Source organism: Enhydra lutris, unplaced genomic scaffold, assembly GCF_002288905.1.
Source record: "Enhydra lutris kenyoni isolate GAN:26980312 unplaced genomic scaffold, ASM228890v2 scaffoldscaffold28, whole genome shotgun sequence".
Lineage (NCBI taxonomy): Eukaryota > Metazoa > Chordata > Mammalia > Carnivora > Mustelidae > Enhydra > Enhydra lutris.
In genome coordinates this window covers 27,077,076-27,094,352 of record NW_019154112.1, presented here as the reverse complement: position 1 = coordinate 27,094,352, position 17,277 = coordinate 27,077,076, and the positions used below count along the sequence as shown (strand labels likewise).

Sequence of the window (17,277 nt, the reverse complement as noted above, 5' to 3'; positions counted from 1 at the left end):
CACTTCTCCGCCCGTCCTACCTTTCAGAAAGTGGTTGATTTTCTGTTTCTAGAGTTGCAGTTCTTCTTCTCTTCGATCTCCCGTTGGATTTGTAGGTGTTTGCAATCTTTAGATAAGCTATCTAGCTGATCTCCCGCTACCTGAAGTAGTCTCAGCCTGCTACTTCTCTGCCATCTTGACTCCTCCCCTCCTAAATAAATCTTTTTAAAAAGATTTTATTTATTTATTTGTGAGAGAGAGTGGGAGCACAAGCAGGGGGAACTGCAGACAGAGGGAGTAGTAAGCTGCCTGTTGAGCAGGGAGCCTGATGCCAGATTTGATCCCAGGACCCTGGGATCATGACCTGAGCCGAAGGCAGACCCTTAACCAAATGAGCTACCCAGGTGTCCCTAAAATAAATCAATCTTAAAAAAAAAAAAAAAAAAAAAAAGAAAAAAAAAAAGATTGGTCTAGGATGCAGAGACAGGCATCAACATGCAAAAGTTTGCATAGGTTACAAAGACCTTATTATTCAAAAATAAAAAATATTATTAAAAATCTTATTACTCAAAAATATTATTTTAAAAAAAGAAGGCTACTTCTCCACATTGTAATGATGCCTATGCTCTCAGCTTTGTACTGTAAATTCTCAAAAAGCAGTGACCAACTTTCATTCTTTTTCTCCACCTCTTGTCCACCGCCATCAGAGATTTTTCACATATTGGACTTTGTCTAAATGTTTATAATTAGGATTTTTGTGTGACCTTCCAAAAAGGGTTCTATAGGCAGTCTATAAGAGCCCCAATTAACAGGCAACTGACATCAGGAGGGATGGCAGATTTCAAAGCTTTTGGAGTCTCTCTTACTCACTAAATCAGAATGTCATAAGGCCAAATCTTCCTCAGAGAATTAGCCAAGAAGAGCCCTGTAGGTGACATCAGCAAGATGGGGGAGTAGGGACCCCTGGACTCTCATTTCCCTAACACACTGATCCAGTAACAATTTCCAAATAAATTGCCCTTTGTGGGAAAACTAACTGAAAGACTCCTAGACCATGGGAGAATATGAATGCAGACTCACTGAAATCTGTAGGGAAACTGAGACACCCTTTGATAGAATGCCTACCCTCAGAACAGTGCCTCCTTATGATCAGGAAGAGGTCGCCTAGCTCCCAACTTCTCCCAGGGGGAAGGAAGGAGTTGATTCCAGTGTCCAACATCCCAACTTTCCCTAAGGAAACTCCCCAGATGGCTTGCTTCTGTCTTGATGGTTTTAGAGCTCTGACAGTCAGGCACAGGCTACCCTACCTGGAGAAAATGGAGATGATGGCTTGAGCTGGTAGGTACCATATCTCCTCCCCTTGGCTCAGCACAGAGCAAGCAAATGAATAATCTTCATTCTCAGCTTCCTCCTGGGGAAGCAAAGAGTTGATTGGTGGGTCCAGTCCTCTAATTTCTCTAATGCTGCCCAAAGAACTGACATCTGTCTTGCCAGTCTTGGAGCTCTGAAGTTTTTTGCACAGTGTTGCTCCCTGAGGGAGAGCAGAGATGGTAGTTTGGATTGTAGATGCCATAGCTCTTCTCTCCAGTTCAGTATAGAACAAGCCAACTAACACCACTGCTGCCTGTTTCTCCCTAGAGTGGGGCAGATTTGGTCTATGCATTCAATGCCACAAATTTTCCAGAGGCTACCCCAAAGACTGCCAAAAACTGTCCTTGCCTCTCTGAGAATGCTAATAAGATCTAGCATAATCTAGCTTCCTGGGGCAAATGAGAAGAGATAGAGATTTGGGTTCACAGTTGCCTCAGTTTCCCTTCCCAGTTCAGCACAGAATGAGCAGATAAAAAAACAACAACAACAACAATTTTCAGCCTCTTCCTGAATAGGAAAAGAGTTGAATGAAATGCCTGAAGATCAATCTTTTTCGGGGGGCTGCCTGAGGAACTGACTACAGATCTTTTCTGATCACAATGAACTTGAATATATATTTCTTCAAGGAATATGTACAACTTGAACAACAGGTACATAAATGGCCTTGGGTAACATGGACATTTTAACAACAATGGTTCTTCTCAATGGGCAAAAAATACTTTCTTCAATAAGAGGTGATGAGAAAATTGGACAGATGCATGCAGAAGAGTAAATTTGGACCTCTATTTTATAGAACTCACAAAAATTAACTCAAAACAGGTTAAAGATTTAAACGTAGGACTTGAAACTGTCAACCTCCTCGAAGAAAATATAGGGAAAAACCTCTTTGACATTGTTCTTAGCAATTCTTTCCTGGATAGGACACTAAACGTACAAGCAACGAGAGCAAAAATAAATAAGTGGGACTGAATAAAACTAAACAGTTTCTGCACAACAAAAGAAAAAATCAAGAAAATGAAAAGGTAACCTATGGAATGGGTGAAAACATTTACATAGCATATAATTGATAAGGAGTTAATTTTCAAAGTACAAAAAGAACTCATACAACCCAATAGCAAAAATTAACCCCATTTTAAAATGGGCAGTTTTTTGTTTCTTTTTTCTACTTTTTATTTAGCATTTTACTTTTATTTATTTTTATTATTTAATTTTATTATTTCCAATGTAGTTAACATACAGTGTTATATTAATTTCAGGTGTACACTATAGTGATTCAACAATTTTCTACATCACTCTGTGCTCATCACAAATGCACTCCTTAATCCCCATCACCTATTTCACTCATCTTCCCACCCACTTCCCCTCTGGTAGCCATCAGTTTGTTCTCTTATAGTTGAGCCATTTTCTTGATTTGTCTCTCTTCTTTTCCTTTGCTTATTTATTTTGTTCCTTAAATTCCAAATATGAGTGAAATCATATAGTATTTGTCTCTCTCTGACTGATTTTGCTTAGCATTATACTCTCTAGCTCCATCCATGTTGTTCCAAATGGCAAAATTTCTTTTTTTTATGGCTGAATAATACTGTATCATATGTTTGCATGTGTATATATACATATTTATTCATTCTGTCCTATCAATGGACACTTGGGTTGCTTCCATAATTTGGCTATTATAAAATAATGCTGCTATAAACATAGGGGTGCATGTATTCCCTTTGAATTAGTGTTTTTGATATTTTGATATTCTGATACTGATACCCAGTAGCACAATTACTGGATTGCAAGATAGTACTATTTTTAACTTTTTGAAGAACCTCCATACTTTCTTCCAGAGTGGTGGCATCAGTTTGCACTCCCATGAATGGTGCATGAGGGTTAATTTTTTCCCACATCCTCTCCAACAGTTGTTTATTGTGTTTTTTATTTTAGCCATTCTGGTAGGTGTGAGATGATACACCTCACTGTGGTTTTGACTGCATTTCCATGATGAGTGATGTTGAGCGTCTTTTCATGTCACGGCTGGCCACCTGTAGGTCTTTGGAAAAATGCCTGTTCAAATCTTCTGCCTATTTTTTGAGCAGAAGACATGAACAGGTATTTTTCCAAAGAAGACATACAGATAACCAACAGGTATTTGAAAAGGTGCTCAACATTATTAATCATCAGAGAAATGTACATCAAAGTCACAATGAGATATCACCTTACACCTATTGTGATTTCTATTATGAAAAAAAGAAAAAAGAGACAAGTGTGATGATGAGGATGTAGAGAAATCAGAATCATGTACACTGTTGGTGAGAATGAAAAAATAAGTGTATCTACTGTGGAAAACAGTATGGAGTTTCCTCAAAAAATTAAAAGTAGAACTACAAAATGATCCAGCAATACCACTTCTGAATATTTATCCAAAAGAATTGAAATCAGCATCTTAAAGAGATATTGACACCCTCACGTTCACTGCAGCAGTAGTCAAAATAGGCAACATTTGGGAACAACCTAAATGTCCATGGACAAGTGAATGGATGACACGATCACACATGCACACACACACACACACACACACACACACACAAAATGGAATATCATTCATCTTTAAAAGAAAGGAGGAAGATTTGCAACATGTGATAACATGGCTGAAATTTGAGGACATGATGCTAAGGGAAATATACCAGTCACCAGAGAGATTACTGCACGAGTCCATTTATATGAAATATCTAAGAGTCAAATTCACAGAATCAGAGTTCAATGGTGGTGGCTGAGGATGAGGGAAAGGAGAAATCGGACTTACTAATCAATGCATTTCAGGTAAGCAAGGTAAATAAGTTCTAGGTATCTGTTGTACAACATTGTTCCATATAGTATTTTTAAAAATTGGTCAAAAGTGTAGGTCTCATGTTAAGTATTCTCACTATAATAGAATTAAAAAAAAAAACATTGTTGCTACAATAAAAGTAATAAAAAATAATGAAATATCTTGCAGCTCAGAAATATTTGCCTCTTTTCAGCTCTCACTTAATATTTACATTTTGGTGGCTTGAAATATAATGTCTAGATGATGCTTAAAGAGAATATAAAATATTCTTGGTACACAGTCTATGCAAACTACTTGACTATTAGCAAAGAGTAAAAACTGAATGAACATACACAAAATATTCATGATGATATTAAAAGTTTAAGTATTTTTACAACAGAATTCAGGAACTAGTCTCATAATTCAGTATATTTATGAATACAAAATAAGGAGATATTTAAACACCAAGCAGATCAATTTGCAAAAGGGCAGTGGGTTAGAAATCAATAAGCCTGTCTTTCTCTGACTGAGTTATTTCACCTAGCACAATACCCTCTAGTTCCATCCACATCATTGTAAACACCAAGATTTCATTCTTTTCATTTCATTCACTCATTCAAACACTCATATGTGGAATTTAAGAAACAAAATAGGCAAACATAGGTAAAGGGAAGGAAAAATAAAATAAGGTGAAAACAGAGAGGGTGGCAAACCATAAGAGACTCTTGACTATAGGAAACAAACTCAGGATTGCTGGCAGAGAGGTGGTGGGGGGTTGGGGTAACTGGGTGATGGGCATTAAGGAGGGCACCTGATATAATGAGCACTGGGTTTGTATGCAACCGATGAATCACTGAATTCTACCTCTGAAATTAATAATACAGTATATGTTAATTAAATTGCATTTAAATAAAAGATTTAAAAAAAGAAATCAATAAGCCTGGTTAACATTCCAGTACATGACACGACTTCAGGATGTGCTCCTTGGTCTTTTCTCCAATGTCCCTAAGCTCTGAAGCTGGAGAAATGATGCTACATGACTCGTTAACTCATGAGCTCGTTGAGAGGAACAAATGAAGTATTACTTCAGAAATTATTTGCATAATGTAAACAGTCAAGAAGCCTAAAATACTTATAATTCTCCCTCCCTCTATAGATAGTTCGATTTTAAAACAAGCAGTATAAGCAACATTTATTTACTAAATCTTCTTACAACATCCCAGAATGTTCCATTCTATTTGATTTTTCCAATGTTATTTTATTTGTTCATTTATTCAACAAATATTTACTCATTTACATACTGGTTTTTCGGTCCTCTGGCACACTGTGTTCTAAAGTGCACTTGTTTGCCCACTTTTGGGCATTTGCTGCTGCTTCTGTGCTCCATTCCTAAATGCCAAAAGAAAAAAAAAAACACCTAAACCTTCAATTCCAATGAAACATATGCTTTATAATCTGATTGGTAGGTTGATTTGCACTACTTTAAAACTTCCATAGCTATATTAATTGCCATCGGTATGATGAGATCTTTTTGTTAGGGAGGTATGTGTGTGTTTATCTGCTCCAATGCCCATTTCCACATGAAGAGAAGTTCATAAATGATGTGTCTACTGAGAGAAACATCTAATACAATATCTGACAATTTATGATAGTACAGGAGCCACACCTAGGATTTTTAGTAATAGTTCTAAATACTCACCAATAGGTGAAGTCTTTAAATTATATCTCAATAGTAATAAACTGACCCAGATTACTCCTAATTCCACTTATAGCCCACCGCATTCAAATGGGAGACATCTAGCATTTATAGATTGTGTCTTGGAAAGTGGACTATTATTTACTCCAAATGACACTGATTTTGAAAGAAAGTAGATAGGACAGATAGTGACAAAAAGTGCAATGGCTTCACATTTGATGTCTGAAAATCTGTCTTCTAATTTTGCCTTCCTGACTTAATAGCCCTTTAAACTTGACAATTACTTAACCATTATAAAGAAAAATTAATTTTTGCCCTGCCCATAATACAGTTCGAATGAAATAGCAGAATGGAAGCAAAACTTTGTAAGTACAAAGTTCTTAAGAGATGCCAGTTACCACCTGCCTGCTCTAATCACTGCTGATTCACACCACTAGCCTTTATCACTACCTCTTACCATCTTTAGCATATTGCTGGCAGGTGGAGAGACCGATTTCCTTAGTTCATTGTGTTTATTTACAATCTTTTCTTGGACTCGCTTTTGAGTGGTTAACAGAGTTTTAAAGGATGGGTCCTAGAGGGAGATAAAATTAAGGTTATCTTTTTAACAGTTGTTAAAATTGCATTTAAGAGTGCATAAGTGAACTCGAGGGAGCCAAGATCATTTTAGAAAGCATTCAAGTCAATATTAGTTGTTAAGCATTGCCAATGAACCTGAACCGAAGCTATGACAAGTAGGAAAGAAGTCATTTGAAGTTTTGAGAATGAAGATGGCGTTCATGGCATGACAAATTGAAATCTCCTCTGAGGCCACCAATGCCAATTTCTAGTTTCAAGGGGATTCTTACTGTATCTTTTCTAGCCATATGAGAGATAATATTTTATAATCATAAAGGAACACACAAACATTAAGATATTCATTCAAATTCACAGGCTGCAGCAGATGGGATGAGAGTAGACCTCAAGAGTCATCCTAGATGTTAAGGAAACTTTGACCTGATATGATCTGTATTTAGAGGAATAATGTATTTAGGGAAGGGATGCTCAGGTTCAAAGTGTATTTAGTAATCATAAAATTATTCCTCCTATTATGGTAGATTTAAGGATCTATTTTATTATGATCTGATTTCATGGGGTCACTCAAAAGGTAATTTTGCAGTATTAAAGAATTCCAAGGTCATTTAGAAGGAACAAAATCACCAATTAATGGGCCACTGCTGACTCTGTTCCTTTTTTAGTAACAGCATAAACGATTAAATCAGCTGCTGGGGACATCTGGGTGGCTCAGTGGGTTAAGCCTCTGCCTTTGGCTCAGGTCATGATCTCAGGGTCCTGGGATTGAGCCCCACATTGGGCTTTCTGCACAGTGGGGAGCCTGCTTCCCCCGCCTCTCTGACTGCCTCTCTGCCTCCTTGTGATCTCTCTCTCTCTGTCAAACAAATAAATAAAATCTTTAAAAGAAGAAAAAGAAGGTGCAGAAAAAAAAAAACATACAGGGCAGAAGGTATGTAGAGAATCTGATTAGCAAATATTTGGCAGTGCAAAAGAGAAAAATATATCTATATTTTAAATAATTTTATAAATGAAGACCAGGAGATGGACAAGAGAGATAACAAGGGATTGGAAAGGACCATGAAGAAAAATCTTTAGGGGGCACCTGTGTGGCTCAGTCTAAGTGTCTGCCTTTGGCTCAGGTCATGATCCTAAGGTCCTAGGATTGATCTCTCCTGAAGTTAGCTTCCTGCTCAGTTTCTCCCTCTCCCTCTACCCCTCCCACTGCTTGTACTCTCTCTCTCTCTCTCTGTCAAATAAATAAATAAAATCTTTTTTAAAAATCTCTAGGAAAGAGATTGGGAAGGTGGCAAACTTTTTGAATGAAGATGTAAGTGATGCATAAATTGTCTTCAGATTGAAAATTAATTATAATAACATAATGACTATATTTCTGAATACCACCTGAGTATTGGCCTAGTCTAAAGTCTGATCTGTGGAGTCTTAGCTATTCTTGTTAGCTCAGAGTTAAGGAAGAATAAGGGAACAGACAGCAATGATCAAACTTCACATTCAGGGTTTTTCTGATCAAAAGATAGACACTTTATATAGACACCTACCCACCAAACATTTAAGAGAAAGGTTAATCTTGTTCTTAAGATTATTAAAGTGAAGCAGCATATTAGAAATAATTAGATCATCTTATTCTTTATATACTAATTATAAGACCATGAAAAAAATCCAAATACTTAATCCCCTTAGCAAAGTTTATTTTTTTAATTTAAAAAATAGGTATAATAATTCTTATACAATGACTATAAAATAAATGTGATATATGTGAAGGAGTTTTTCTAATTTTAAATTATAGAAATATATTATTAATTTTCTATGAGGATCACATTGTAATGAGTTAAATAAAAGGAAATCAGAAAACAACTCTAGACAAGGTGATAGAAATATAATGATAGCATCAAACATAATTCTAAATTCTGAGTGGCCACTTTGAAAAAGAAAAAAATAAACAGATTGAATTAATATTTATGATATACTTATTTACCTAATAGATTCAAAATATGTTTTCATCATGCAATCAATATTAAAATTATTAATGAAATATCTTACCTTCCTTCTTTATGAAGTCTTGAATTCTGCAATGCATATATGCAGATCTCAGTTCCAAAATATCTGTATTTCCAGTGTTCAACACCCTCATGTGGCTAGAGGCTACAAGATTGGTCACCACAGCTTTAGACTTAATTGTGTTATGTACTTGAGCAACCAGTGAGTACTTTGTCATGTACCAGACTCTCTACTCCTTTTCACTTATGGAAATTGATCTAATAGCTTTCTATGTATAGTTTGCTTCAATTATTTTAAAAAAAATATTTCAACCTTGACCATACCTGTCCATTTACAGGAAAGAATGGAAGCAGCACAACAGCCAGGAACAGCAACTCCAGGAATAAGACCATCGCTGGGAAAACAAAACAAAGGAAACAAAGACCTGCATTGGATTGTTTAGTGTATGAACTTCTGAGGAATACAGGGGGCAACCAAAACAAAACAAGGTAGTGATTTCAGTTGTTCCAAATTCATTAGTAATATAGCCAGAGGAGATTTATTTATTTATTTATTTATTTATTTGACAGAGAGAAATCACAAGTAGACAGAGAAGCAGGCAGAGAGAGAGAGGGAAGCAGGCTCCTTGCTGAGCAGAGAGCCCGATGCAGGACTCGATCCCAAGACCCTGAGATCATGACCTGAGCCGAAGGCAGCGGCTTAACCCACTGAGCCACCCAGGCGCCCCGCCAGAGGAGATTTGTTACATGATGCCACTGAATGATAATGAATTCACCCAGAAACAAACCTCCAATAGGGACCTAAAGAACAAAAGGAAGTACTTGATTGAAGCCTTCGACGTACACATATAAATGTCAAGTATATACTGCCCATTTCACCCTAGTTCCACACTCTTGTCTGTGTAGCTACTCTTGGTTCTAGGAATGGCTTCTTCACACTGCGCACTCAGAAGTAATAGCTCCCAACTGTTAGTAATACGGGGGTACTATTGTATTAGGTCTTAATGGTTTCCTTAAACCCTTCTTAATCCTTTATAAATATACCTTCATTAAGATCTTTTCAAATCGCTAATGATCACTTGCCATTTCTTTCCTGCCATGAGTTTTAAGATAACAAAAGAAATTTTATTGCATAGTGATACTGACAACCCTCATGTGTTGGGAGATATACAAAAAGATGATCAACTCTTGGAAAAGTGCCTCTGATTTTGTCATACGTATTAGTTGCTTTTTTGCAACCTGGTGTAGCCAAAAGTTTAGGCATTATGGTGATTGTATAAGAGAAGAACAGAGGCACAGAGGTATTAAGTCACCTCCTGACGGTATTATTGCTAGATAGCATATGGCTAGGACAGAACCCAAGTTTCTCTTAACCTCAAAATGCAGTTCCCACCAAATTGTATTATACTTTTTGGGGCATGGAATTCCAGGTAAGAATGAAAGAATTTAATGAATGTACTGCCTTGACAAAAGGCTTACATTGTTATAAATATTTTCATGGCTATTAAATAGCTGGTTTATTAAACACATTTAGTAGATTACTAAACACATTTGACAAAATTAGAAATTAGAAAAAATTAGAAAAAAACACAATATTAACAATTAAGTCAATCTTTTTCTGTTATTCCTCAAATATAAAATAAAGCTCATAAAACTTAGCTCAAATAATATTTTCTTAGAATATCCATTTTGTGTTGAAAATATTGAAAAGATAGCCATTATATATGTAATCTTATTGATATAATGGAGAATTTTATTGGCATCTTAATGAGGTATTTTTGTCCATTTAATAACTAGAATAGGAAGGGAAACAATTGGAATGAAAATCACAAAATTGGCAACATATTCCTGTAGGGGTCCCATAAGGGATACAAATTATGCAGGAATTTCTACAATGCTTTGGAAATTTAAACTCTTCTATATAATTATAATATCATTTATAACAATAAAAAGTTGATTTTGTTATACTGTAATTTTTAGGTAGAACAGAGGAAGAGGTGGGAGAATAAAATGAAAACTGAAGACAGAAATGAAAGAATATGGAGAGAAAAATTAACTTAATTCTGTATAAAACAAATACATAAACCTAGTGTCCACAGAAGGCATTTTTGTTTCTCAGAAATACTTGGTTCCATACTGAGCAAACTTGAACACCTAACCTTGGCATCTGGTATGTGAGAATGGGAAGAGTGCATTATAGGTGTTAAGAAGCCTGCGTTTTTATTGTTGTCATTAATTCTATTTTACCCAGCTCCTCTTCAACTAGCTATATGAAATTGAAAATCTTTATCAAGTTAGACTATGGTGACATAGGATCACTTCATACAGTTCTTGAGAATGAGATAAGTAATGTTAGAGCAATTTGAAAATATTTTAAAAATCACCATATACATACATAAGACATACTGTCTTAGCATTAACATTAGTGTTACCATTTGGGATGCTTGTGCCCTCAGCTGGAAGCGTTGACAGCAGAAATCTCTCAGCACTTCAGCTGATTGACTGAAGCCTCCCATAAGACTATACCACAGCTTCACCTCACCTTAAAGTACCTTGGTTCTCTTTCCATCCTTCCTAGGGAATTCATCCCATATTCTTCAACTTCCTGTGTCTCAGATTTTGTTATCTGGGGAACACAACCTGGTACATTATTCATTAGATAATCTTTTTTTCCCCCATAACTCTAGTCAGGATGGGCTCCTCATTAATAACCTCATTATCCTTTGAGCATATGCCCTCTATGCCTTTGATCATGTTAATCCTTAACCTGGATTTTAGCCACATCCTTCAAGACTGTGAACATTTCTGAGTCCCCTCTCCAAAGAAAGTCATAGCTAACTCCCAAAACACTAACCTTGTCTCTGGGTAGGAACATTTAAAGCTCACCCAGTAAATTTTGATTTTATTCAATTTTTCTGATTCATGTTCATGGTCTTATTTCCCTCAATTTCTTTACATTTGATTTTTTTCTGAACTGCATTGTGAGTAGCTATGACTAAAGACATCTCACTCTGTACTTGCTCAGTGATGGAGTGATAGGAGCTTGCAAAGTCTCCAGGGGACTCTGTCCTACACTAGTCTCCTTGGGCATGCACATCCCTCTGTCATGGCCTCAAGTGGGCCTCCTAGAAAACGTGAGAGCAAAAGAGAAAAAAGGATCCTCCCCTTTTTTGCAAGTCAGTGTCAGTCAGGTACTGTTCTTTCCTTTAATAGGCATCCATCGGGTTTTCCACACTTTATCCATGATAGCATGCTTGATATTATTGAGCATGGTCAAGTGAATACGACAAGATTCCTGCCCATCCTCCATTTTGGCGTATCATTAGGGGAGCCATCATTCTAGTGCCCACACTGTGAGCTTGTTGGATTTTCCTATTTGTGAAAAAGTAAAATGTAAAGTTTTATCTTCTTTTGCCTTGATCCATTCTGGGACTTTGGAGAAGGACAGGGAAGGACCCAGGATAAAGCAAGGCTCTGGAAGTAAATATTTCAGATACAGTAAATATGATAAAAACCTGTTATCAGCTGTAAGAGCAATGCATTTAGTTCTACCTCATGTCTCTCCCTCAGGGGACTCCCTAAATAACAAGTGTAGATAGGATATGTTTTATTTGCACATCCATTTGGTAGAGTTACAGAGAAAGCATTAGGATGTATTAGGAAAGTAACTGCCTTTTCCTGTCATTTACTTACATGTAGACAATTTCTAAATGTGTATTATTATATGTCTCCTCTGTTATTTCCTTAGGAACAAACTTTGATTCTTTCTAAATAATTTCCCTAAAAAGAGTTATTTTGCTACATGCATGTCACCAACTCTCTTCTTTTATATAGTTTTTCTGCTCTGCCATTGATAATTTTCTCTTTTTCAAGAGATCATTAATTACTCATAAGTGTGACTAGAGAAAAGTCAAAGACATTTCAAAGATTTACAATTATAAGTGTTGATGGTTCACTGCTAATTACAGACAGCAGGGGAAATTGTGTCTTTCTGAAGCATAAACTTACATATACAATTAAATTATAGCATATTGCTGCTTCTTTACATTAATGTTAGGGCCACCATATCAATGCTTACTAATTAATAAAACGTATATTTACAAAAATTATACAGGCATACCTTGCCTGAGAAGTCTGTTTTATGGAAACAAAGATTTTTATGATCAAATAAATTTTATATCAGAGCTGTAAGAATAATACAAAAATTTAAAAAAGAATAATTCAAATTAGAAAATGTATTGGTCCAATTCATCACATTAGTGTACTAAATAAAAATCATGCGACAAAATATGTTGTGAAATTTAACTCCTATTATAGTTAAAAATAAGAAGAAGGAAGGTAGAGATTATTAATTTGATAATGGAAATATAACCAGATATCTCTAGCAAATACAGTTATTGGAGAAACTCTTAGGTGAATTCATTTAATATTGAGACCAAAAAAAGAGTGAGCAATGTCACTAGTACTGTTTAACATCATATTGGAGAGGTCCTGATCAAAGCGGTACAAAAAACCCCACACACTTGTAAGTCTTGTAAAGGAAGAGCTAATATTAGTATTATTTAAAAATGATATGGCCGGGGCGCCTGGGTGGCTCAGTGGGTTAAAGCCTCTGCCTTCAGCTCAGGTCATGATCTCAGGGTCCTGGGATGGAGCCCCGCATCGGGCTCTCTGCTCAGCAGGAAGCCTGCGTCCTCCTCTCTCTCTCTGTCTGCCTCTCTGTCCACTTGTGATTTCTGTCTGTCAAATAAATAAATAAAATCTTAAAAAAAAATGATATGGCCACTTACCTAGAGAATACATCATAATCAAAAGTTTGCAAGATGTAATATCAACCAATAAAAATACCATTGTCATATATTAACAACACTCAAGTAGAATATAAAATTAAAAAGAAAACATACAACTCACAAAATACAGCACAAAAACTGTATTTTATGAAATAACCAGGAATAAAAAATCTTTTCGGGAAACAATTTTAAAACCCCAGAAAGGGGCATAAGAGTAAATCTGCATAAATTGAGAGATTTTCATGTTTTTAAATAGTATGTGTTAATATAATACAGATATCAATCCTAATTAAATTAATATAAAAAATCTTTATAATCCCAACAAAAATTCTGATTGGCCCATGAATAACTAATATACTTTTTATAAGAAGGATTAATTTGGGTATCTTTTCATATTAGTTATTAAAATAGGCTTCAAACATGTATTCACAAAATTTGAATATTATATTAGAAATGGAAAAAATGGTCCAATGAAGGTAAATAGAAAATTTAAGACATAGACCAAACAAGGTAGCATAAAAAAACATTAGAGGAAGAACAGATTGTCTAGCATATGGTTCTGGGAAAATTACCTTGTTAAGCGGAGAAAATTAAAGCCAGAACCTTCTTAAGCATTACCAATAAAGGTGAATGTAGAAGGAGAGGAATTAAATTCATAAATAGATAAAATGCTTTATATGCAAATTTTCAGGGCCATATTCCTTTGCCCTTAAGTGAGCCATACAATAATGCATTCATATGGTGATTCTGGGTTTTGTGTGAAGCACTGTGTCACTTTTACGGGCTCATTAAAACTCCTAACAATCTAGAGAGTACATAATATTACTCAATACCCCAGTTTACAGATCTGCAGTCCCAATATCAGATTTTTAATAATGCAATGTCATGTGGTTGCATGCAGAAGAACCCAGGGATAAACCCAGACAGTTTGGCTTTAAAGCCCTAGTTCCTGAAAGGAGGGGATGGAAATGTTTCAGACAATTAGACCAGAAAAAATACCATTAAAGACATCAGCACAGGAACACCTGGGTGGCTCAGTCAATTAACTGTCCTACACTTGAATTTGGCTGGGGTCATGACCTCAGGGTAGTAGGATCCAGCCCATTCCCCCACCCCCATCAGCTCTGGGCTCAGCCCAGAGTCTGCTTGAGAGTCTCTCCCTCTCCCTCACCCCCTCCTCCCACTCTCTCTCCCTCTTTCTCAATAAATAAATTATTTAATTAATTAATAAAATCTTTGAAAAATAAAAGCATCAACACAATGTGTATAATGTGTGCATTATGGGTAGTCAGACATCTATGTATCAATCAGCACAGAAAAGTATTTGATACAGTCTTTTCAACCTTATATGTCATATTAATCTTCCTTCTGGTCACTTTCTTTCATCTCAACCACTTTTCTATACTACAGGAAGCGGCCGATGACACTATACAGAGTTTGCCAAACTTCTAGACGTCACCACCTAGGACATCTGTAAAGATACCTAAATAATAGTAGCCACCTTGACAGTTCCCAAAAGCAAGTTTTTTTTTTTTCATTTCTACATATGATTTTCTGCTCCTTACTTGAAATTACCAAATGGCATTATTAGAATTATTAGCACTATCTAATTTAGATCTTGAGGTCTGACACTCTTCCTCCTAATTTACTTCTTCCGTTTACAAATCTGACCTCAGTTCAGGCGCACGAACTGACCTTCCTACCCGACATTATGGAGTAGTTCCTAGCTTTGCAACTTGTCATTGCTTTAATTTCCTTTGATGATCCTCCAGAGGGTGAATCATTCAAGCAAATGTAGGCTTTGGTTTTAACTGGCAAAACACACAACACCAGATCTTCTCTGGCACAGTAAAATCCTCCCTAAGCTCCCTGGATGGCAGTTAGCCATAAAGAAGAACATTAATAAAATATTTTGAAAGTCAAATCCTCCCTCTGCAGGGTAAATAACTCCTTGTATGTTGTCACTAGTTATCACTTCTTATTAGCCAAAAAAAAAAGTTCTTTGTGGCAATTGCTTCCTTATATAAAATATCCTCAGTAGATAATTATATTCAAATCTTCATATAAATGTAGCTGCTTGTGTAGATTAACTTTTGATCAGAAAACTTCTAAGTCTTCTGTCTTATTTTTGGTTTGAGTGAATTTCATGAGGGAAATTTTATTATGCTGATAATTGCTAATGGAATTTTTTTTTATCTCTAGGTCTGTGCTATCATTTTGTTTTGATAGATTGAAAATTATTAGCAATAGCTTCTGCTCCTTATTTTAATAATGTCTGTATCTACATATATCTATATATGTGAATATTAGTAAAATTATTAAAATGGAAATACGTGACACATATATCCTTAGTTTTTCATTTTTCTATTAAAGGCAGTTCTAGTATAATTGTTTGCAAAAGTCATAGATATGGAAATTATATACTTATTTTACAATGAAAAGTGAAATTTAATTTAGATATTAAATTAGCTAAAAGTGTGTTTTGAATAGTAGAGCTACATGTTACTTTCTGAGCTTAAAAAAGAGTATAAAAGTTAAGTTCATTACTTTCAGTAAAGGTTATTAACAGAGTTTTGAAAATCATAGATTCTTATACGATATATCATTTACCACCAAAAAAGCATAAATAATATTTGCACAATAAAATGTTCACCTTAAAAAATACATTACTTACTGTTGATTCTCAGAGCTGGGTGAAGCATCGGCTTTATCTGTAGGAAGAAGGAAGGTGGAGAGATAGAAGGTCAGAGCAGTATATATATATTACCCTTATTTCCTGTTTTTGGCCAATTATGGTTGTGCAAGTAAATCTAAGTCAACAGGTCTGAAACAGGATTTGTCATACCAATAGTCTCATTGCTGATTGACTAACTGCAGTTTTGGCAATATCTTGTGATTCTCCACATGCCTTTTTTTTTTTTTAATGGCTTTTCTTCAACTCAAGTGATGTCCTTAGATGTCCCCTTTGCTGTGCATTTATTCTCAAGTACTCTTTTGGTTCCTAGAACTGAATTCTCTGCAGACCTTGGGTGGAGCATATTTAATGTTTCCTGCATCCAGAGGAAGGCAGGTAGAAGACTGTGTGCAGAGCTTTTCCTCCTGTGGAGCTGGGAAAGATGTTTCCTCATTTAAAGCAAATGCCTTTCTTCTGGATATTTCCCAGGATGCAGAATGAGTCCATAAATTGACACATTTACTTACTGGGAGCTCTGACATGACCAGTACTGTGGGAAATCTCACAGAAACTAAATGTAGACACTTGTTTGTATGCATGCATTTCTGCAAGTAAAACTAGCTTTGGTTCAGTGTGCATGCTATGTGGTCATTCTTTATTGTAACAGGACTTGATTTGTACAGGGTATCTAAAATTAATGTTGAATTTACTGTACTTATTTTTAGACTTCTAAATGTATTTGTTTATATTGCAATTTGGTCCATTTTCTAATGGAAAGAATAACCTAGAAACCTTGATTTAAGGAATGCAGGCAGGGGTGGAGGGTGCATCTCACACAGGCCTGTTTTACTGTGTTCCTTTCTTTCTTTTTCTTTTTTTTTTTTTAAGATTTTAATTTATTTATTTGCAAAAGAGAGACAGAGTTAGACAGTGTGAGAGAGAGAGAGAGTGAACGAGCATAACCCAGGAGGAAAGAGAGACACAGGTTCTCAAACAAGCACAGAGCCGGATGCGGGGCTGGATACCAGGACCCTGGGATCATGACCTGGGCCAAAGGCAGATGCTTAACTGACTGAGGCACACACATGACCTCATTTTACTGTGTTCTAAAGCAAATTGCACCTACTTTGGCATCCTTTCAGGCTTGGTCCTGCAACATGAAGTTATGAGAACATTAACCTAACTTTTCATACCGAGTTTGTACTTTTCTGACTTGGATAATTTTAAGGCAGAAAGATTTTATCTCCTTCCTGTGAAAATTTTAAGTCCTTTAAAATAGACAATGCAATGCATTCTGATTCTAACTGGATAGACTTGCTGTTTTCAAAAAACGAATTTAGTTGTTACTATGTGTGTTACATGTAGATACTGTGTGGGTGTTCCCACTTCTTTACATCTCCTTAGGA

At 35.8% G+C, this 17,277-nt stretch overlaps 1 protein-coding gene across 1 annotated transcript in view; it reads right to left on the bottom strand.

Moving 5' to 3' along the window:
• The window catches only part of LOC111152332 (cysteine-rich secretory protein 2-like), a 36,763-nt gene extending 20,650 nt beyond the window's left edge, over positions 1-16,113 (bottom strand). Inside the window, exons 1-5 of the mRNA XM_022510829.1 lie at positions 16,043-16,113; positions 15,872-15,908; positions 8,732-8,802; positions 6,295-6,411; positions 5,443-5,530 (exon numbers count right to left, since the gene is read on the bottom strand). Coding sequence (XP_022366537.1) covers positions 5,443-5,530; positions 6,295-6,411; positions 8,732-8,802; positions 15,872-15,908; positions 16,043-16,054 — 325 coding nt within the window. The 5' untranslated portion in view covers positions 16,055-16,113. The remainder of the gene's footprint in view (positions 1-5,442; positions 5,531-6,294; positions 6,412-8,731; positions 8,803-15,871; positions 15,909-16,042) is intronic.
• Positions 16,114-17,277: the final 1,164 nt, after the last annotated feature.